General features: G+C 41.6%; 1 protein-coding gene across 1 annotated transcript in view; it reads right to left on the bottom strand.

The window, feature by feature from the left end:
- ZNF704 (zinc finger protein 704) overlaps nt 1–23,242 on the bottom strand; it is a 275,117-nt gene that overhangs the window by 27,491 nt on the left and 224,384 nt on the right. Inside the window, exon 5 of the mRNA XM_023740302.1 lies at nt 412–512. Coding sequence (XP_023596070.1) covers nt 412–512 — 101 coding nt within the window. The remainder of the gene's footprint in view (nt 1–411; nt 513–23,242) is intronic.

The raw sequence follows: 23,242 nt of genomic DNA, 5'->3' as shown, positions 1-23,242 counted from the left end.
CATGGATCCCAGGTTAGAAACTCCTACCCTAGCATTTTATAATCCACAAGTCACTCTCACTTACATTATCTCTTGGACTCTCATAAATGACCCTGCAGGGTCTACATTATTATTAACCTCATTTTTCAAAGAACTAAGGCTCAGAGCAGTGACTTCCTGACATCACTTAGTGAGTAAATTATTCAGGTTTCACAACTTAAAATTCTTTCTACTGTGCCGTGGTGGCCAAGATTATCTGCAGCAGCCACCTCTATATACTGGTTAGGGAGACCAAGCAAACCCCAGTGTCTTTTTCTGTACTCAGAACTTTTAAGGAACGATGTGATGTGTAATTTCTGGGTGCAGGTGGCCCTAGACTGAAGTGATGGACACCACGCCAAAAAGCCAGCTTGCCAGTGAGGGCTGCCTTACCCAAGATGAACGGTCCGGATGTGTTTCTGGATGCCGGCCGCGGTGCTCAGCACCTTCCCACAGTTTTTCCACAGGCATTTGAACATCACTTTCATGGAGTTCTACAAAGGAGAGAGAAAGTTACCTTAAAGTGAAAACTGACCCATTTTATTTCCGTCCTCCAAACATACATTTGTTTTTTTATTAGAAAAGTAACAGCTTCGCATCCTTTTTACCGTAACTTGGCCACTGTTTCTAGGAAATCCCCAGCTGATGAGTATCTCAGTGACCTCTGACATTTTCCCACATCCTTCATGAGAACCGAGCTCTGCTGGAATGTTTCACTTCACGTTTATGGAGGTGGCCACAGTGTCATTTAGCCTTGAATAATGGTGGCTAACATTCACGGAGCACTCACTATGTGCCAGGTGCTGTCCAAAGTGTTTATCTCATTTAGTCCTAGAAGACATATCCTAGGATTATCCCCATTTTGCAGATGCATAGAGAGCTTCAGTAAGTCATGCCCAGTCTAAAAACTGGTTAGTGGCAAAGCTAGAATATGAATCCAGGGAGCCTGGCCCCAGGAACCACCCTCTCCACAGTACACAATTCTGCCTTCTTCAACAACGGTCTCAGTATTTTCCAAAACAGTCCAGCACAGTGGTTGAAAGCACTGATTTTAGACTTACTTTCTTGGGGGGTCAGTCTCTTATCTGTAAAATAAGAACAATAATAGTTCCTGTCTCCTAGGGTTATTACATGGATTGAATGAGGTCATGGAAGTGAACCATTTAGTGGAACACCGACAGGAGTAAGTATTCAAGATGGTGGCTATCACGGTATATGCTGATTATGCTTCCTGGAGTTAAATTTCACAGGAGAATGAGTGCTCTCCATGGAGGTCTCTTGTTGGGATGCTGTCTCTTTGCTGGCTGTTTACTCAGGCATGGTGACAGACACTGCATGTGTTCAACAAACTCCACTTCTTTCTCCTCCTGGCCACAGAGCTGGACCTCCTTGCCCAGATCCCTGGCAGTCAATTGGAGCCATGTGACTGAATTAGGGCCGTGGAATGTAGACAGAGTGATATACACCCCTCCTAAGCCTCACCCCTAAATACTCCCTACTGCTGTCTCCTCCACCCTCCCCTGACTTGCTGTGCTGACTAGGTGTGCCAGTCCGAAGGCGATAGCAGAACCACTGGGTCGGGGTTCTTTGGTTTGCCATGGTCCTTTCTACAATCTGGTGACACCTCTGCATCCCTTCTCAGAACAATGTTTTTTAATGGACAAAATAAAATACACAGGATTACCAAAAAAAGCAAGGACACTGAAATACGGTTATCAAAATATTAAAAATATTTTGTGACATAGTAACATATGTACTTTTTATTAACGTATTAAATACTACTGTAATTTCAAAGTAATATTAAGGTGTCATATTTCATGACAGCTGCTACAACTGGAGCATGATATGAAAACATCTATTATTTTTATTGGTCACAAAGTGCTAATATTATTGTGGTTTGATGCTCTCAATCATAACTGAAGGAAATACTAAATTAGTTATAAAGTTAGTAACAATAAAGATATGCTTCCCCCTCTCCCATCCAAGTTCCTTCATTAGAAAAGTGACAGCTTTGTGGACCCTAGGTTAAGAACCCCTGCCCTTGGAGGAAGGGGCCTGAGTCCCTGGAGGACGGTGTGGTGCAGAGACCTGCCCCTTCTTGCCATCTGCATTAGCGTACGACGTGAGAAATAAATAAACCTTTACCGCGTTAAGCTGCTGAGGTTTGGAAATGAGTTGTTACAACAGTAAACCTATCCTGCTAATAAACAGTGGTGACACCTTCCTGAACTGACGGGATTTACTTAGCTTTGATAAACGTGTCTAGTAGGATTTCTGCCATGGAGTAGCTGTGATTCCCGTTGTCATAAGCCTGGTTCTATGAAGCAGTCACTTGTGTGTTTAGCTGATGCATCTAGCTATAACTGATGGGATGAGTATCCTGTTGACTGAACCAGACAGCCACCTTCACTGAAGCCTTTCTTGATGTTTCTGAATTGAAAAGGCTTTGGAAGCTCCCAGAACTGAGGCGTGTCCTGTGTGTTGGGAATGGTCTCTCTCAACACGGCAGGTAGAGAACAAAGGGCGGTAGCACGTTGCTGCGGTCTGCTGGAGTAGATCAGTGACAACAGGAGGAGCCCACCGTTCAGTGGCCTGCTGTGCCAAGAGGCTCTGCCCTGGATGGCCCGCTGGCATCCTTCTCCCAGCTCCTGGGTCTCACAACCAGCTCAGTGATGCTGCCCTGGTGATATGCAGGACCGAGCTGGAGCTACAGGAGCTGGAACTAAAACTGTTAGTGGGATGTGAAGATGGTGAGAAGCAAAGAAACGCTATTGTTGTATGCTGTCAAGCTGATTCCATAGGAGGCTTTGATGTCCATGCTCCTGATGAGTCTGTGTTTATTCTAAGAAGACAGCTCACAATGCTCAGGCTCCTTGATCTGCTCGGGCCACTGATCTAAATACCTGCGAAGTAAGGTGAGCCCAAGGAGGAGAGTTTCAGTCCTGCCTCCCCTACGGCCCCAACGGCCACAAAAAAGGAACTCTGTTTGGTAACTTTTATTCAAAGCATGTAACTTGACCTATCAATATTAATGAACAAATCCTCACACTGTGAGTGCTTTCCACCCATTTTCAAATGATGAAGTTACACTTAAGGGAATCCAGGGAAAGGGACTCAAACAGAAATTACAGGCACCTGCTAGTCCACATGTCTGTCTGATTAGAGAGTTACTGTAGATCAGAACAATTTTTGATTCATTCAAAACATTTTTGCTGATGACATTTCTTCAATTAAGTATTTATTAAACACCTACTATTTAGCAAAGCCATCACTTGCCTGTTAGTTTGCACACTGTGGTAGCTTGCATGTTGCTGTGATGTTGGAAGCTATACCACTGGTATTTCAAATACCAGCAGGGACACCCGTGGCGGACAGGTTTCAGTGGAGCTTCCACTAAACTGAGAAGAAGGACCTGGCGATCTAATTCTGAAAAAATGGGCCGAAGAAAACCTTAGGGGCAGCAGCGGGGCACTGTCTGATATAGTGCTGGACGATGAGCCTCTCAGGTTGGAAGGCACTCAAAACATGACTGGGGAAGAGCTGCCTCCTAGAGTCGACCTAATGACCTGGATGTTGAGAATAAAGCTGTCGGTACCTCCATTGCTGATGTGGCACGACTTAAAATGAGAAGAAACAGCTGCAAACATCCACTAGTAATTGGAACATGGAATGTATGAAGTGCGAATCAAGGAAAATTGGAAGCCACCAAAAAGGAAATGGAATGAATAAAGATCAACACCCTAGGCATTACTGAGCTGAAATGGCTGGTATTGGCCATTTTTTTTAAAAAATGGTGCTTTAGGTAAAAGTCTACAGAGCAAACCAGTTTCTCATATTGTTTTGTGACATTGGTTGTCAACCCCGCGATGTGACAACACTCTCCCCTCCTCAAACTTGGGTTCCCCATTTCCATTTGTCCAGCTTTCCTATCCCCTCCTGCCTTCTTGTCCTTGCCTCTGGGCTGGTGTGCCCATTTAGTCTCGTATACATGGTTGGACTACATGTGGTACTGTTTTATAGGCCTGTCTAATCTTTGGCTAAAGGGTGAACCTTAGGAGTGACTTCAGTATTGAGTTAAAAGGATGTCCAGGGGCCTAAGTAAGAAAGACCTTGACTATATCCTACCTGAGTTTAGACACCTTCTCAAGAATAGATTTGATGCACTGAACACTAATGACCAAAGACCAGACAAGTTGTGGGATGACATCAAGGACATTATGAATGAAGAAAGCAAAAGGTCATTAAAAAGATAGGAAAAAAAAAAAAAAAAGACCAAAATGGATGTTGGAAGAGACCCTGAAACTTGCTCTTGAATGTAGAGTAGCTAAAGTGAAAGGAAGAAATGTGAAGTAAAAGAGCTGAACAGAAGGCTACAAACGGCAGGTCGAGAAGACAGAGGAAAGTATAATGAAATGAGATAGAAAATCAAAAGGGAAGAACATGCTCAGCATTTATCAAGCTGAAGGAACTGACGAAAAAATTCAAACCTTGAGTTGCAATATTCAAGGATTCTATGGGCAAAAAACTGAATGATGCAGGAAGCATCACGAGAAGATGGAAGGAATACACAGAGTCACTGTACTAGAAAGAATTGGCTGACATTCAGCTGTTTCAGGAGTTAGCATGTATGATCAAGAACCGATGGTACTACAGGAAGAAGTCCAGCCTGCACTGAAGACATTAGAGAAAAACAAGTCTGCAGGAATTGATGGAATACCAATTGAAAAGTTTCATCAAAGACAGATGTAACACTGCAAGTGCTCACTCATCTATGCCAAGAAATTTGGAAGACAGCTCTGGCCAACTGACTAGAAGAGATCCATATTTGTGCCCATTCCAAAGAAAAGTGATCTAATGGAATGTGGGAATTATAAAAAAATATCATTAATACCACATACAAGTAAAATTATGCTGAAGATAATTCAAAAACGGTTGCAGCAGTACATCGACAGGGAACTGCCAGAAATTCAAGCTGGATTAAGAGGACGTGGAACAAGCGATATCATTGCTGACATCAGATGGATCTTGGCTGAAAGCAGAGAATACCAGAAAGATGTTTACCTGTATTTTACTAACTGTGCAAAGGTATTCAACTGTGTGGATCATAACAAATTATGGATACTGTTGTGAAGAATGGGAATTCTGGAACACTTAATTGTGATCCTGTGGAACCTGTATATAGACCATGAGGCAGTCATTTGAACAGAACATGGGGATACTGCATGGTTTAAAATCAGTAAAGGTGTGTGTCAGGGTTGTATCCTTTCACCATACTTACTCAATCTATATGCTGAGCAAATAATCCAAGAAGCTGGACCATATGAAGAAGAATGTGGCATCAGGATTGGAGGAAGACTCATTAACAACCTGCAATATGTAGATGACACATACTGCTTGCTGAAAGTGAAGAGGACTTGAAGCACTTACTGATGAAGATCAAAGACTATAGCCATCGGTATGGGTTACATCTTAACATAAAGAAAACAAAAGTCCTCACAACTGGACCAATAAGCAACATCATGATAAATGGAGAAAGACTGAAGTTGTCAAGGATCTCATTTTACTTGAATCCACAATCAATACCCATGGAAGCAACAGTCAAGAAATCAAACGATGCATCGCATTGGGCAAACCTGCTGCGGAAGACTTCTCTAAAGTGTTAAAAAGCAAAGTTGTTACCTTGAGGACTAAGATGTCCTTGACCCAAGTCATGGTATTTTCAATTGCCTCATACGCATGCCAAAGCTCGACAACGAATAAAGAAGATCAAAGAAGAATTGATGCATTTGAGTCATGGTGTTGGTGAAGAACATTGAATATACCATGGACTGCCAGAAGAATGAACAAATCTGTTTTGGAAGAAGCACAGCCAGAACGCTCCTTAGAAGCGAGGATGGTGAGACTTCGTCTCATGTTCTTTGGACATGTTATCAGGAAGGACCAGTCCCTGGAGAAGAATATCATAATTGGTGAAGTAAAGGGTCAGCAAAAAAGAGGAAGACCCTCAATGAAATGGACTGACACAGTGGCTGCAACAGTGGGCTCAAACACAGCAATGATTGTGAAGATTGTACAGTACCTGGCAGCGTTTTGTTCTGTCGTACACAGGGTCGTATGAGTGGGAACTGACTCTGTGGCACTTAACAACAGCAGCATTATACATCGAAGGAGCACTGGTGGTGGAATCATTAAGAGCTTAGCTGCTAACTGAAAGGTTGGTAGTTCAACCCCACTTAGCGGCTCTGCAGGAGAAAGACCTGGTGATCTGCTCCCATAAAGATTACAGCCTAGAAAACCCAATGGGGCAGTTCCACTCTGTCACATGGGGTCGCAATAAGTCAAAATCTACTTGATAGCACCTAACAGCATTATATACCAAGAGGAGATAACACATATGATACTGGATAATATGAGCCTGGAACTCAGGTTAAGTCAGGGCTTTAGATATAAATTTGGAGTTAGGAGCTAGTTATGAGGTGAATTGTGTTCCTCAAAAAGATATGTTGATTTCCTAACCCCTCGTTCCTGTGATCCTGTTTGGAAATAGGGTCTTTGAAGATATTATCAGTTAGGGTACATGAGGTCATACTGAGCCCTAATTATATATGACTGGTGTCCTGATAAAAGATAGAGAGATACACAGAGATAGGGAGGCAGAGGAAAGATGCCATGTGATGTAGCTGCAAGCCAGGGAATGCCTGGAGCTACCAGAAGCTAGAAGAGAGGCATGAAACAGATGGTCCTTCAAGCCTCAGAAGGGATCAACATGGTCAATACCCTGATTTCAGACTCTCATTCTCCTCAACTGTGAGAAAGTAAATTTCTGTCTATAAGCCCCCTAGCTTATGGTATTTTGTAACAGCAGCCCTAGAACACCAACACAGAGCTGAGGGAATATGTAAAAGCTGGGTCTGGATGAGATCATCTAGGGAAATGCAGTTAGAGACGATTAGAAGTCCCAGGACTCTGAAGCATCCAATTTTTCATATTGGAGACTGAGAAGGAGCCATCAGAGAGAAGGGAGTAAAATCAGGACAGTGTGATGTTAAACAAGTACAAAGAGAAGAAAGTGCTTCAAGAAAAAAAGATGTGACCGACTGCATTGAATGACTAGGAGGTGTCCCTGAGGCTGGCATATGGAGGCTGCTGGTGACCCTGACAAGAGCAGGTGGAGAAGGAAGTCAGCCTGGCGTGGGTTCTGGCATGGGTTGGAGAATAAGTGGGATTTAACGAAATGGAGACAACAAATGGAGTCAACTTTTTCAAGCAATTTTGCAGTCAAGAGAGGGTTTGTGAAAATGAATGATACTAAAGTGAGTTTGTATGCCTATGGAAATGATTGTGTAGACAAGGAGAAGCTGAGGTTGCAGTAGAGATGTGGGGGATAAGTCCAGGGTAAGGTTCTTGAGAAGGGAGGAGGATACGGGTGGTAGCACCCACGGCGCAGGTGCAAGGGCTGGCCTTGGGTAAGAGCCGACAGCTCTCCACTGGAAAAGGAGGAAGCCAGCTGGCATGCGTGCAGTTAGCTTGCCGATTTGGTGGAGGGGAAAAAGGCATTTCTGTCTGAATGCTACTAATTTTTCAGTGACGTAGGAGATGAGGTCAAAGCTGAGGGCAGAGGAGGGAGGCTACGTGGGAGGTTTAAGACCAGAGAAGAAGAAAATAGTTGCATTACAGAGCGGGAAGGAAACAGGCAAGGCATATGGTGTTATTTCCATATTTATGGAGAGAAGATAAGAGTCAAAAAAAAAAAAAAAAAAATCCCAAGACTTATCCAGTGTCATTTGATGGTTCCCAACTATTACTCATTTAAAGGTTTTCATAATATCATAGTATTACACAACATAGAAAGCCTAATCCCTTCCACATCAAAAACTGAGGATTTTTTTTAAGGCCACAAATTGCTGACTGCTTTAGGAAATGACAACCACAGCGGGGTGTGTACACACACACACACACACACACACACACACACACACACACACACACACATTGAGTACTTTATGGAATTTGTTTATTGTGGTGAAAATATACATAACGAAACATTAGCTAATTCAACAATTTCTACACCTATTAATTCAGTGACATTTATTACATTCTTCAAGCTGTGCAACCACTGACTGACTGACTCCACTATTAACATAAACTCAATGCTTCCTGCAACAAATCCCCTCCCCCCACCACTAATAAGCTTTGGCTTCTATGTATTTGCTTATTTCATATCAGTGAGATCATACAGTATGTGTCCTTTAGTGACTGGCTTGTTTTGCTCACTATTAATGTTTCCAAGGTTCATCCATGTTGTGGTATGCATAGGGATTTCTCTTTATAGTTGAGTAATATTCCATTGTATGTCTGTACCACATTTTGTTTATCCATTCATCTGCTGATGGACATTTAAGTTGTTTCTACCTTTTGGCTATGGTGAAAAATGCTGCAGTGAACACTGGCGTACAGGTTTCTGTTTGCTTTCTTGCTTTCGCTTCTTTTAGGTATATACCTAGGATTGGGAATGCTGGGTCATATGGTAATTCTATGTTCAACTTTTTGAGGAACCGCCAAAATGTTTTCCACAGCTATACCATTTTGCATTTTCACCAGCAATGGATGAGGGTTCCAATTTCTCCACATCCTCACTAACACTTGTTGTTTTCTGTTTTTTGTTTTTTTTTGATCATTGCAATTCTGTACATGGAAATCCAAATTTCCCAGCACCATTTATTGAAGAGACTCTTCTTTCCCCATTGAATGGACTTAGCATCTTTTTAAAAAAATCAGTTGACCATAGATATATGAATTTATTTCTGGACTCTCTATTCCATTGGTCTATATGCCTATTATTATATCAGTAGCAGGCTGTTTTAATTAGTGTAGCTTTATAGTATGTTTTGAAATCAGGAAATGTGAATCCTACTTTATTCTTCTTCAAGATTGCTTTAGCTATTCAGGGTCCCTTTCTCTTCCATAAATTTGAGGATTGGCTTTTCTGTTTCTGCAAAGAAAGCTGTTGGCATTTTGATGGGGACTGCATTGAATTTATAGAATGTTTTGGGTAGTATTGACCTCTTAACTATATTGAGCCTTACAATCCATGAACACGGAACGTCCTTCCATTTATTTAGTGCTTCTTTAATTTCTTTCATTAATGTTTTACAGTTTTCTGTGTACCTTCTTTTACCTTCCTGGTTAAATTTATTCCGAGGTACTTTATTCTTTTAGATGCTATTGTAAATGGTAATGTTTCCTTAGAAACCCAACTGACTATTGTGTGTTGACCTTGTACTCTGCCATTTTGCTGAATTCATTTATTAGTTCTAATGGCTTTCTTGTGGAATCTTTGGGGTTTTCTATGTATAGGACTATGTCATCTGCAAAAAGGATAGTTATACTCCCTCCTTCCCAATTTAGATACCTTTTTTTTCTTGCCTAATTGCTCTGGCTAGGACTTTAGGGAGATGTTGAACAGTGGTGAGTGGGCATCCTTGTCTTGTTCCTGATCTTAAATGAAAGTTCTCAGTCTTTCTCCATTGAGTATGATGTTAGCTGTGAGTTTCTCAAAATGCCCCTTATTATACTGAAGAATTTTCCTGGAACAGGGAAAGAGTGTTTTCATCATAAAAGGGTGCTGAATTTTCTCAAACGTCTTTTCTGCATCGATTGAGGTGATCATGTGGTTATTCTTTTTTCTATCAATGGTGTGTATTACATTGATTTATTTTATAATGTTGAAACTCTCTAAATTTCTAGGATAAATCCCACTTGATCATGGTGTATAATCCGTTTAATGTATTTTAGACTCAATTTACTAGTATTTTGGTAAGAATTTTTGCATCTATATTCATAAGGGATATTGGTCTGTAGTTTCCTCTTCTTGTGGTGTTTTTGAAATCAGGGTAACGCTAGCCTTATAGAATGAGTTACAAAGTGTTCCTTCCGCTTCTTTTTTTTTGGAGATGTATAAGTAGGATTGGAGTTACTTCTATAAATGTTTGGTAGAATTCCTCAGTGAAGCCATCTGGTCAGGACTGTCATTTGTTGGGAGGTTTGCGATTACTGATTTTATCTCTTCACTCTTTATGGGTTTGTTGAGATCCACTATTTCTTCTTGAGTTAATGTAGGGAGTTTGTTTCTAGGAATGTGTTCATTTCCCTTAATTTACTGGTGTACAACTATTCATAATATTCCCTTATAATCCTTCATATTTTTGTAAGGTTGGTTGTAATATCCCAACTTTTGTTTGTAAGTTTGGATATTTTTATCTTCTCTCTTTTTGTCAGTCTAGCTAAATGTTTGTCAATTTTATTGATCTTTTCAAAAAACCAACTTACGGTTTCATTGATTCTATTGTTTTTCTATTTGCTAATTTATTTCTGCTCTGATCTTTATTATTTCCTTTCTTTTGGTAGCTTTAGGATTAGTTTGCTGTTCCTTTTCTAGTTCAAGTTGTAGAGTTAGGCTACTGATTTGGGATCTTTCTTCTTTTTAAATGTAGGTGTTTGTTGCTATAAATTTCCCTCTGAGTACTGCCTTCACTGCATCCTATACGTTTTGGTATGTTGTGTTTACATTTTTGTTTGACTCTTAAGTATTTTTTATTTCTTCTTTGAGCCATTCGTTGTTTAGTAGTATGTTGTTTAATTTCCACATATTTGTGTATTTTTTCCAGTTTTCTTTGTTATTTCTAGTTTCATTTCATTGTGATTGGAGAAAATACTTAGTAAGATTTTAACCTTTCAGAATGTATTGAGATTTTCTTTGTATCCTAAGCTATGGTCTATCCTGGATCCATACACATTGAAGAATGAATACTGTGCTGTTGTCGGATGGGGCGTCCTATACATGTCTGTTAGGTCTAGTAGGTTAATAGTGTTCTTCAAAGCTTCTATTTCTTTATTGATCTTCTTTTCTAGTTGTTATACAGTGGTACTTTTGTGCCACAAAAATATCATTTATAAGATTGTTGTTCCTACTCCTTGCAATAATATGCCGTATATCTTAGTACTGATTTCCTTACTTTTCATTCATTATTTCATGTAGATGATATAAAGATATCAAACCCCCCAAAGTACAATGAGGCTGACTAATTTCCTCTCTAAGTACCTTGGAATTAGGGTAACTACTAATTGTAATATTTGGGTATCACCTTCTTAATTACTACCACACCTTCTTCGGGCCTCTGCCAAGGGCTCCAAAGAAATCTATTGTCCAAAGAAAATAGGGTAATGGATATGAGGAGGTATGATCAACTTTGTATCCTCTTCTTTTATTCGTCCTGGGTTTTCAAGATGAATGTTAGGGATAGATTAGTTTCTCGCGTGGTGAATTCTTTGGGAGTAGCAACCATGACTTCTTGCCCAGCACTCTATCCCAGTGCCAAACATAGGGCCCGGCTCGATAAGTATTTGTTATGTTGAATCCTGGGAAGGCTGTATTTTGTGGACACAGAAATGTGCCACATTTGAGACATCTTAATTTATTTAAGCATTTTTTGAAATTCACTTAGTAAATGAACTATATTCAAAGAACATGTGTCAAAAAGATTGTTTTCCCATAGAATTTAAGAAGATTTCCCTGAATGAATAACACTTGATTATCTTATCTGGCTGTATATTAACTTTTCAGTGGAGGGTCATGGTGATGCCCTCTATGGTGAGGACTGAATCAGACGATTTTCTCTTCACTCTGTATAGTACATTCCTCTTCAATCTTATATTCCCTGAGCTAGCAGCTACTTTCTAGAGGCAGTCATTTCAACAGAACAAGGGTATACTGCATGGTTAAAAACTGGAAAAGGTGTGCATCAGGCTTGTATTCTTTCATCTTACTTATTCAATATGTATGGCTGAACAAGAAGCCAAACTGTATGAAGAAGAACACAACATCAGGATTGAAGAAAGACTTCTTAACAACTTGCAATATTCAGATGACACAACCTTGCCTGCTGGAAATGAAGACGACCTGAAGCACTTACTGATGAAGGTCAAAGACTACAGCCTTCAGTATAGATTACACCTAAGCATGAAGAAAATGAAAATCCTCACAACTGGGCTAATAAACAATATCATGACAAATGGAGATGAAATTGAAGTTGTCAATGATTTTATACTGTTTGGATCAACACTCAATGCTCACGGAAGCAGTAATCAAGAAATCAAATGATGCATTGCATTGGACAATCTGCCACAAAAGATCTCTTTAAATTTTTAAAAAGCAAAGATGTCACTTTGGTATAACTAAGGTGTGTCTGACCCAAGTCTTTTCAGTCTGCTTAAATGGATACAAAAGTTAGATAATGGAAAAAGAAGACAGAAGAAGAAGCAATCCATTCAAACTGTAGTGTTGATGAAGAATATGAAATATATCATGGACTACCAGAAGAATGAACAAATGAGTCTTAGAAGAAATACAATCAGAATGTTGCTTAGAAGGAAGGAGGTAAGACTTTGACTCACTAACTTTGGACACATCATCAGGAGAGACTAATTGTTAGAAAGGACATCATATTTGGCAAAGTAGACGGCCAATGTAAACAAGGGAAACTTTCAATGAGATGGACTAACATGACAGACACAACAATGAACTCAAACATACCAGTGGTGATAAAGATGGTGCAGGATCAGGCAACATTTTGTTCTATTACACATGAGGTCACCGTGAGTTGGAGTCAGCTCGATCGATGGCAACTAGTGACAGCAACGACACTAGCTACATGAGGAAGGTCTAGGTTCACGAGAAGAGAATTGGAAAATCTGCTGTAGGAAAAATTATTGTCTAATTTATAACAACTTGGGTTCAATAGCATAAATGGTTTGCAGGCCTTTATGCACTCTCCTTTAGGTACTGCGGGGGCCCTGGTGGCACAGTGGATAAGCATTTGGCTGCTAACCAAACGGTCAGCAGTTCGAATCCACTAGCTGCTCCTTGGAAACCCTATGGGGCAGTTCTACCCTGTCCTATAGGAAAGCTATAAGTTGGAATCGACTCAATGGCAATGGGTTTGGTTTGGGTTTTTTTAAATGTACTGTAGATGTATAGCTAGAGAAAGTTCCTGTTGATTTGCAAGGTGGTTGCAAATGTGGACTCAGACACATAATTTCCTATAGTGGGAGGACTATAACATGTTTTTGGTGAGGTGACAATACTGAAAACCCTTCACAGAGGGAAAACTACAGCTCTGCCTTCTTCCTTACCTCTTCCTCTTGACATCCCCTTTGAATAACATATATCATACTTATTATCCCATTATATCTCAACCTGCCAGACATCTACCTCATAATTTGCTCATGCACAGATATCTGCCATCTCTAACATTTGGGGCAATACATATCAGAAGCTTCAAAAATGCCTATGATTCTTACCTAATACAGCTTTTAGGAATATGTTCTAAGGGAATTATTCAAGATGTCTGCAAAGATGTATTTATAAAGATATTCATCACACTGATTTTTAGACTAGGAAATAATAGGCATAACTTCATGGTTGACAGTAGAGGGTTGGTCAAATAAGTTCTATGTAATTGAATAGTAAGCTGCCGTAAAAACAAAGTTGTAAGAAATACTTCGACATGAAAAAAGAAGTTCATAATGTATTAAGGGAATTCTTAATATTCCCTATTTGCCCCGAAAGATCCATATGCACCCTTCTCTGTCCTGCTTAGTGCCCCAGGAGGCTGGGAGACAGAAGGAGAGACTGGAAGGCAGGAGGACATTTATTTCCCAGGCTCTCTTTCTGCTACAGTTGAGCAGTGGTTACATTTCTACCACTTCTGTGGGGTGACCTCTGCTACAGCTTTATCTCCAGAGTTCTGATAATCCTCTGGGTTCTAGAAATACCTCTTTACTTCCCCTAAGCCTGAAGGGATACCAGCCATAAGCTCGGGGGTCTCCAGCCTCCTTCTGATCTGCTGACTCCCACTACTCACGTGGGTTTGATAATTCACTAGAAGGACTCAGAAGTAGGAAGGCACTATACTTTCAATTACAGTTTTATTACATCAAAAAATGATACAAATGAAGAGACACCTAGGGTGAAGTCTGCGAGGGTTCTCAACATAAAGCTTCCAGTCCCCAAAAGGGACATGCTACTCTCCTTTCCCCTATGTGTACTGTTGTATTTCACCAACCAGGAAGCCCAAGGAGCTTCCATATCCAGAGCTTTTTACTGGGGCCTCATTATGTAATTCAAACTCTAGCCCCTCTCCCCTGAGGTCATGAGGTGATCATGAGGTTGATATCATGTTGTAGGTCGTTCTGGTCTGGCCAGCCCCCACCCAAGAGTCACCTCACTAGCATAGCCTGTTAGGTTAGGTATGGTCTGGAGCTTTCATCAAACACACTTATGATAACTGGGGAAATTCTAAGGTTTTAGAGGCTATCTCTTGGGAACCAAGGACAAAAGACCAAATTCTTTGGGTAAAGTTAATGTAAAACCTCAATGACATTAATTTTTGGAGGGTAAAATATGTAATGCAAATACAAATGTATCACTGCATAGTGGAAATACTAGGCAGGGATATCTTAGTTTTACGTCTATTTCCAAATTTTAAAATTACCCTATTTGTAACTTTAAAAAGTTACTCCTTTAAAAACGGAGGTCAATCTATAAAATACTTCTTGCATAATTTTGGAGAAGAAAAGTATACTAACAGAATTGCCTCAACTTTAATGAAATCAAATGGCGTCTCTTTACATAGGAAAACGATGTTCTTGCTTCAAAGTAGGAAGCCTCTTACGTGGTAGTTAAGTACTTTTTAAAGCTCCCTAACTGACTGAAACAAACTCTGTCTACAAACCGGGGCTTCGAACTGGTTCATTCAGGTTCAAACCCCTGCTGGGAATTTGCATTTCTAACAAGTTCCCAGGCGTGCTAAGGCTGCTGGTTAGGGACCAATTCTGAGAACCATTAGTACAGCAGCTGTTCTCATATATAAGAAGCACCTAGGGATCTTGTCAAAATGTAGATTGTGATTCAGTATGTCTAAGGTGGAAAAGCAAATTCTCAGCAAGGGTTTGAAATGGAACAAACCAAGTCGAAGCCTTGCTACAAAGAGACTACTCTCTGTTACACAAAAGGAAAGCAAGCCACGTGAGGAGGAGGACAGGAGAAAACAGCTAAGTAAACAATGCCCAGATTGCCGCATGGGTCCACGCTCGCCGAAGGAAGCCAAACCAAGCAAAGCTGTGGGAGAGCCAGCGTGGCCAAGTCCGAGTGCCCATCTGTGTTTCTAGCCTGGCTCCTCCTCAGGCTCTAAGAGATGTTCACAAAGCTGGAATGTCCATGAGCGTCTGGAGGACCAGTTGAAAATTCACCCTATTGGAAAGCACTTGTGCTGAGCACCAAAGCCAATGTCACCAATGACCTCAAGTCTAACAGAATGGTCTTCTTGATGTAAAGCCGAGGATGAAAAGGAAAGGTAGAGGGAGGCAGCACTGGTTGAGAACTTTTACTGTGTGCCTGGCCCTGTGCTGGGGACTTCCACACTTTTACCTTATTTAGCACACATTACGACCCCAGGAGGAGCCGAAGCTCTGGGCAGTTGCAGGCAGACTTGTGGAATCTCACATATGCGCAGTGTGAGATTTGCAGTAGCTTCCAGGCATGCTCTTTAGAATCACCCAACTTTGGTGCTGGAGTTTATAAATGCTGGATGACTAGAGCTTCCTGGAGATTCTTCACCTTTGCAGGACCTTCTGGGTTGTCTCTAAGACCAAATATTTTGGGGCCATAGGCTGAAATCTTGGGCTAAGGCTCCCTGATCTCCTCCTTACTAGCCCTTTCAGTGGCAAGCCTCAATCCTATTTTTAAATTGGTTTGTACTTGGAATACATGGAGTAGCTTCTATTTTTCTGATGGAACTGTGACTGATACACAGGACTGACAAGATGACCACTGAAGGACACTCAGTTCCAAGAGTGGAGGCATGGCTGGATCTTGAAGTATAACGTACTAAATGAGTAATTTCTTTAATAAGAATCAGCACAAAGTGGGTTCCTATGAGGCAGAGGTTAAAGATGTCCCAGATTTCCAACTTCTCTAAACTGCTGTACCACTCCATCATCTCTGACACCAGCTACACTCAGCACTCTTCTTCCCCAACTGGGTTCGGCAATTCACTGCAACGTCTCAGAACTCATGGAACTGTACTTAAGGGCTTTATTAGGAAGTAACAGACTACAAGTCGGGATCAGGATCAACTTGGAAGTAACAGGATACAACTCAGGAGATAGGATGCAGTTCATCAATCAGGACAGCTTTCAGCCAGGACATCTCTCTCGGGTCCTGTCTGTCACGCTAGCAGGTCCTTCTTTTGGCCACTGTACACGCTCTTCTCAGCCGTGCGTGGCTCTCAGTCTTCTGCTACCACCATGCTTCCTGGGGCCTACATGGCTCCCTGTGCAGCTCCCAAGCCTTCTGCTCTGTTGCTAGGCCTTGCTGCACTTTGCCTCGCTAGCAGGAAGACCCCTGCACAGGATCTCCTGGGCCTCTGATGCCAGGCCCCCTGGCCTCTGCCCTGCTCGGGCAAGTGTTACAGCTCTTTTGGCTCCTCCGACAAGCGCCTGGAGGCACCCTGCTCTGCCAGCAAGCTTCCTGCCCGAAGGCGCTCAGCTCTCTCTCTCTCTCTCTATGGGCTGGCAAGGACCACTGCAACCATCTGCCAGTCCCATGGTTCCTGCCGCCAGATTGCTGCTGCCATCCAGTGCAGTCTTGGTTGTCTTCAGTGTTCCAGCTCTTGATGCATATATTACAGCTCTTTTAGGAGGTTCCCTCCTCCTCTCTTTCCTCACCTCTCTAAAAACCTCAGTTGTGTTGATTGCTCATAGAAGCGAGCTCCTTATTAATTTTAAGGAATGGCCCTCCTGGCAGGACCACAGACTTATCAATCCCTGCAAGTCACTCATTCCTATTGAGTAGTTTTATGCACCTTATTTGCATAGTAAACTGGCCAATCCCTGCACAGTGATAAAACAGAGCAATCACAGGGCAGATTGCAGCCCAAGCAATCATTTTTGACAGAAGTATAAGCCCAAGGCCAGAAAGGCCACATATAAAGAGAAACCCATTGCTCTGCACATACCTAGGGAAAAATCAAATCTGTATTCCAAAAAGTACGCAAGTAGCACTTTACTGTCCAGATTACCACAGAGCAGCCTGGGGTTAATACCAAGCTGACTTTTCTGAGGCAATTGAAAAGGGCCTCCTGTATGTTTTTATAGAGATCAGTGTGTGCGTATGTGTGCTGGGGGGTGGATACTCATACATCCAAATTTCCCCCAGAGAGTAATCAGGGTCCTTGAGGGAAGGAGTTGTTGTTGTTAATGGCCCTCGATTCCAACTCATGGCAACCCCGTGTGGGCTCTCTAGGGTTTTCAAGGCTGCAACCTTTCGGAAGCAGCTTGTCAGGCCTGTCTTCCGAGGTGCCTAACTACCTACCGACCTTTCAGCTAGCAGTCGAGCATTTAACCATGTGCACCACCTAGGGACTCTGAGGGGGAAGGTCCGATCATCCTACCTAGGCCAGTACGCTGAATTATACCTTGTTTCCTCAGTCGGCCTCAATTTTAAAGGAACCCACACCCCTTGGCAGTTTAAGGCTTGGACAGTTTTGGTGTTTCAAAATTAAGAGGTCCACTCAGACCCTCAGCAGGTGCCAAAAGACTGATAAGGGAACCAATGTATTTTAAAAAATCAGTAAGTCCCTGGAAGCTGGGAGAGGTTCCAGTTCTGTCTTTTCTTGGGGAAACCTACCTCTTTGGGACTTTATTTATTTGTAAAATGAGAAGACTGAACTAGATTATTTGTTTTCCACCAGTGGTCTGCGAATCTTTGAGGTATATGAGGTTAATGCAAAGTGACGTGTGAGTTCAAATGTGTATCAAGGACGGATTAAATGTTTCCCACTTACACGTACTGCCCACCTATACGTACTCTCAACTATACATATAGATGCTGTGGTGATAAGAAGAAAATAAATAATGAAAAATATTTTTGTAAATGGACTAATACAGAATGTTCTCGTTTTTGTCTGGCTTCATTCCCTCAGCATAATTTTTTTTATTGTGATGAAATAATATATAACAAAACATTTGCTGTTTCAGCCATTTAGTGACGTTAATATGTTCCCTGGGTGGCGCAACCATCACCACTACTCATTTCCAATTTTTTTCATGGCCCTTAACAGAAACTTCCTACCCCTTAAAGAATACCTTTCCATTTCCCCCTCCGAGCCTCCCCTGGTAACCACTGATACATCTGGTCTCCAGGCATTTGCCTATTCTGGATATTCATGTAAGCAGAATCATATAATATTTGTCCTTTTGTGTCTGATATTTCACTCAACATAATGCTTTCAAGGTTCATCCATGTTATAGCATATATCGAATGTCATTTCTCTTTATGGCTGAATAATATTCCATTGTATGTATATACCACATTGTATTTATCCATTCTTCTGTTGATGGATGGTTGGCTTGTTTCCACCTTTTGTGAATAATGCTGCAGTGAACACTGGTGTACGTGTGTCTGTTTGCATTCCTGCTTTCAATTCTCTGGGTATATATCTAGAAGTGGAATTGCTGGGTCATATGGTAGTTCTATGTTTACATAAATGAGGAACTGCCAAACTGTTTTCCACAGCAGCTGCACCATTTTACAATCCCACTGGCAATGGATGAGGGTTCCAATTTCTCCACATTCTTGTCAACACTTTTTATTTTTCATTTTTATGGTAATAACCATCCTAGTGGGGGTGAAGAGGGCATTGGTGGTTCCGTGGTATAATTCTTGCCTTCCATGCAGGAGGCCTGGGTTCAATTTCAGGCCACTGTACCTCATGGGCAGCCACCACCCTTGTCTGTTTGTGGAGGTTTGTGTGTTATGAGGCTTAACAGGTTTCAGCAGAGCTACCAGACTAAAATGGGCTGGGAAGAAAGGCCTCGCAATCTACTTCTAAAAATTAGCCAGTGAATACCCTACAGACCACAATGGTCATATCCACAACGGATCAGAAGGATGATGCGGGACCAGGCAGCGTTTCTTTCTGTTGTGCATGGGGTCATCATGAGTTGGGGGCCAACGTGACAACAGCTAAGAACAACAGTGAGGGGGAAGTGGTATCTCATTGTGGTTTTGATTTGTGTTTCCTTAAGGACTAATGATGTTGAGGAACTTTTTATGTGCTTATTGGCCATTTCTATACATTCTGTGGTGAAATGCCTATTCGAGTCCTTTGCCTATTAAAAATATTTTATTGTGTTTTAGGTAAAAGTTTACGTAGCAAATTAGGCTCCCATTTAACAATTTTTATACAAATTGTTCCATGACATTGGTTACATTTTTCATAAGTGTCAACAGTCTCATTATTTCCATTCTGTTTGTTCTGTTTCCATTAATCTAGCTTCCCTGCCCCTCCTTAGTATCTCATGGTTGTTTTTGGATAAATGTTGACCATTTGGTCCCATATAGTTGATTACTTAAGGCAGCACAGTATTCACAGGTGATATTATTTTATAAGCCAATCTATTTGGCTAACAGGTAACCACTGAGTGGCTTCAGTTCTAAGTTCAAAAGATATTTTAGGGTGATAGTCTCAGGGGTTCCTCTAGTCTCTATCGGTCCAGTAAGTCTGGCCTTTTTTAGGAATTTGAATTTTGTTTCACTTTTTTCTGTCTGGGAACTTCTCTTGTGTCCCTGGTCAGAACAGTCAGTATCGGTAGCTGGGCACCATTTAGTTCTTCTGGTGTCAGGCTTGATGAGGCCGTGGTTCATGTGGGTATAAGTCCTGTGGACTAGTTTCTTGAGTCTTTGGTTTCCTTCATTTTCTTTTGTTCAGACGAGTGGAGGCCAATAGTTGTATCTTGGCCTTTGCCTATTTTTTAATTGGGTTGTTTGTCTTTTTCTTGTTGAGTTGTAGGCATTCTTTATATATTCTGGATATTAAACCCTTATCAGATATTTCATTCCCGAATATTTTCTCCCATTCTGTAGGTTGTCTTTTTGCTTTGTTGATAAAGTTGCTTGATGCACCAATGTTTTTAATTTTTATGAAATCCAATTTATCCATTTTGTCTTTTGTTGCTCATGCATTTTGTTGTCATATGTAAGAATCCATTGTCAAAACTAAGTACCGAAGCATTACCCAGAAGAATTTTATGATTTTAGCTCTTATATTCAGGTCTTTAATCTATTTTGAGTTAATTGTTGTGTGTGGTAAGAGGAATGGGTCCAACTTCATTCTTATGCATGTGGAAATCGTTCTTCCTCCTCCATTTGTTGAACTCAACGTGGTTGTGAGATTCATTCATCCACTGCTTCATGTAGCAGTCGTTCCTGTTTCTTGTAGAGAAGTATTCGATTGTGTGACTGGACCACAAGTTGGTTATCCATTTTTCTGTTGATAGACATTTTTGGGTTGTTTCCAGTTTAGGGCTATAATGAATAAAAAGACTGAACTTTTATCTATAAGTCTTTTTTGTGGATGTGTTTTCTTATCTCTGAGGTAAATATCTAGGAGTAGAATTATTGGGTCATACGGCAAGTGTATACTTAACTTCCTAAGAAATTTCAACACTGTTTTCCAAAGTGGTTGTGCCATTTTACATTCCCATCAGCAGTGTGTGAGAATTTCAGCTGCCCACACTTGATATTTTGTACCTAAAAGGTACATGCTGTATGATTCCATTTATTTGAAGTAAAATAGTTTGTACTCGATTTACTATCCTAAAGTCGATTTACTATCCTAAAGATTGGCAGTTTGATCCTACTCAGTGGAGCCACAGAAGAAAGGTCTGGCAATCTGCTTCCATAAAGATTACAGCCAAGAAAACTGGTCACTCTTAGTCAGAATCGACTCTATGACAACAGATTTGATTTTCTTTTGTTTATAAAATAGGCAAAATTAATCTAAAATGGATGAAATCAGATTAGCGGTTGCCTGTTTTTTGGGGGTGGGGGCATTTAGCTACAAAAGCCTTGAGGAGTGGTAGATTGATCAGAGTGGTGGTTACTCAGGTCTAAACAAAGCTCACTGAAGTGTACAGTTAAAATAGGTTCACTGCATTGTAGGAAAATTCTATCTAAAGTTGATTAAAATGAGTTAAATAATAAAAGAATTCCTGAATTAATATAAACCCTGTTGTTGTAGTTGCTGTCAAGTCGACTCCAACTCATGATGACCTTATGTGATGTGTGCAGAGTAAAACTGTTCCATAGGGTTTTCAAGCCTGTGACCTTTCAGAAGCAGCTCACCAGGCCTATCTTCCACAGCACTTCCGGGTTGGAACTGCCAACCTCCGGAACGTGGTTGATCACTTAACTGTTTGTGGCACCCAGCAAGACCTTAGTAAATCCTAATCATTATATATTTTCTCCATCAGTGGATTCTGAAAGCGCATCTCATCGTCGGGGACATCTGTAAATTTCTAGACATGATCAAGGGGTCCTCTAACTTGGTCAGGTTGGGACTGGGCTAGATGATTTCCGAAGTCCTCTCAACTCTAACATAAACTGCCTAGATTTCACTTGTCTTCACCCTTGATCCTTGCTAGGAAACCAATCGGCTCCCATGCTCCAGCGGATGATGCCGCGTCAACACCATAAAATCCGTGCAGTATGACACAGAGCTGCTTTTCTTAGCATGGCCCTCCCCAGCCGGTCTAACAGATGGGGCTATTTCTGGATGGAGCAGCAGTTCTTGCAGGAGGCACTGTCTGCTCAAAATTAGTGGGTAGGAGTTAAGGGAGTGCAGAGCTGGGCTGCAACATGCTTGTTCTTGAGGGCTTATGGGTTTGTTTTCTTTTCAGGGCAGTCATTCAGTTTCAAGTGATTCACTGATTTCTGGTTCTGAAAGACAACATACAGGGCAGAGCAAATGATTAATTCATTCTTTCCTGCTGCACTACTATTAGAGGCACTTTACGTTCACTCGGCACTTCCTTCTCTGACTTCAGATTCTCCCCCATACGTCGGTAAAACCATCCATGGCCGATAGACCTAGAAAATAAATGAAAATGATGAAGGCTGGAATTTAGTAATTCCCTTTGAGTTGCTGCTGATGTTCTGAAATGTGGAGTCCTGAGTCAGATTTCCTTGCATGTTCCCCGATTTCTGCCACTGTCACTGCTGACCACTGCAGGCTGGTCTCTCAGATCAGCCCCGAACAAGCCTGAGGTGGCTGACGGTACCCAGAGCAACAGCACAGACATGGTCAATGCAGAGTCAGGATGGAGAGTGGCAGGCAGGCAGGCACCCCCTTCTCCCCTCAGCCTATGGTTCTCAAGTTTCCCATTCAGTCAGCTGTCCAAAAATCAAACCCACTGCTGTCAAGTTGATTCCAACTCATGAAGACCCCATGTGTGCAGAGCAGAACTGCTCTCCATAGGGCTTTCAAGGCTATGAACTTCGGAAGCAGAGCTCCAGGCTTTTCTTCTGAGGCACCTCTGGGTGGTAGGAGAGTGCTCACCCAGGGACTCTTAGTCAGTTGTCAGGTGGGTAAAAAGGAAAGAGTAACATTCTCAGGTAACATTTATTGCATTTTCCATGTCCTCTCATATAATCCTCACAACAACCCCATCAGGATGTAGCTGTCATTATCAGTATTTTACAGATGAAGAAACTGAGGCTCAGAGTGGTCCAGTGACTTGCTTAAGGTCACATAAATACTGGAGCTGGGATGTCATGTTCAGGAATGGACAGAATCTGATGGAATCAGGAATCTGATATGAAAAAGAGCACATCAATATCTACTTATCAGCACACTTTGATTTCCTAGGGGTCTTCTGGAATTGAGGGTTAACTCTTGGCCTTCCCATGAAATTCATTTTCTCCCAGACTCCTGGGGTGGTTGTATTTAGGGTCACTGCATCACCTTGTGGTCATGACTGGAAATTGCACCTACCCTAAGTTCCAGAGTCCTAGCTCACATTGTACCAGAATTTTCTCAGCGAGGTCGGTCCGTCTGATCTTCTAGAAGAAAAATTCTGCTGGAACCAGGCTTTATGGAGTGGGCTGGGAGAGAGACACCTTTCATTTCCTGTCTTGCATTCTCACCTGCTTTGACTGAAGGTCCTTTTAAGAGGTAGGACACTTCAGGTAGGAAGTGGGCCCTCTAGCAGACATGCTGGACCCCTCTCTCTGGCTCCCATTTCTGTCTGTGCCCTCTGCACCCTGTTCCCACCCTGCCATGTAATGCTGGCTGTAGCTGTGTCTGATTGTTTTCCCTCCAGGTTA

Source organism: Trichechus manatus, unplaced genomic scaffold (genome assembly GCF_000243295.1).
Source record: "Trichechus manatus latirostris isolate Lorelei unplaced genomic scaffold, TriManLat1.0 scaffold00152, whole genome shotgun sequence".
In the NCBI taxonomy this organism is placed as follows: Eukaryota; Metazoa; Chordata; class Mammalia; order Sirenia; family Trichechidae; genus Trichechus; species Trichechus manatus.
Note: the sequence above shows the minus strand (reverse complement) of the source record. Positions and strands in the feature narration are given on the sequence as shown.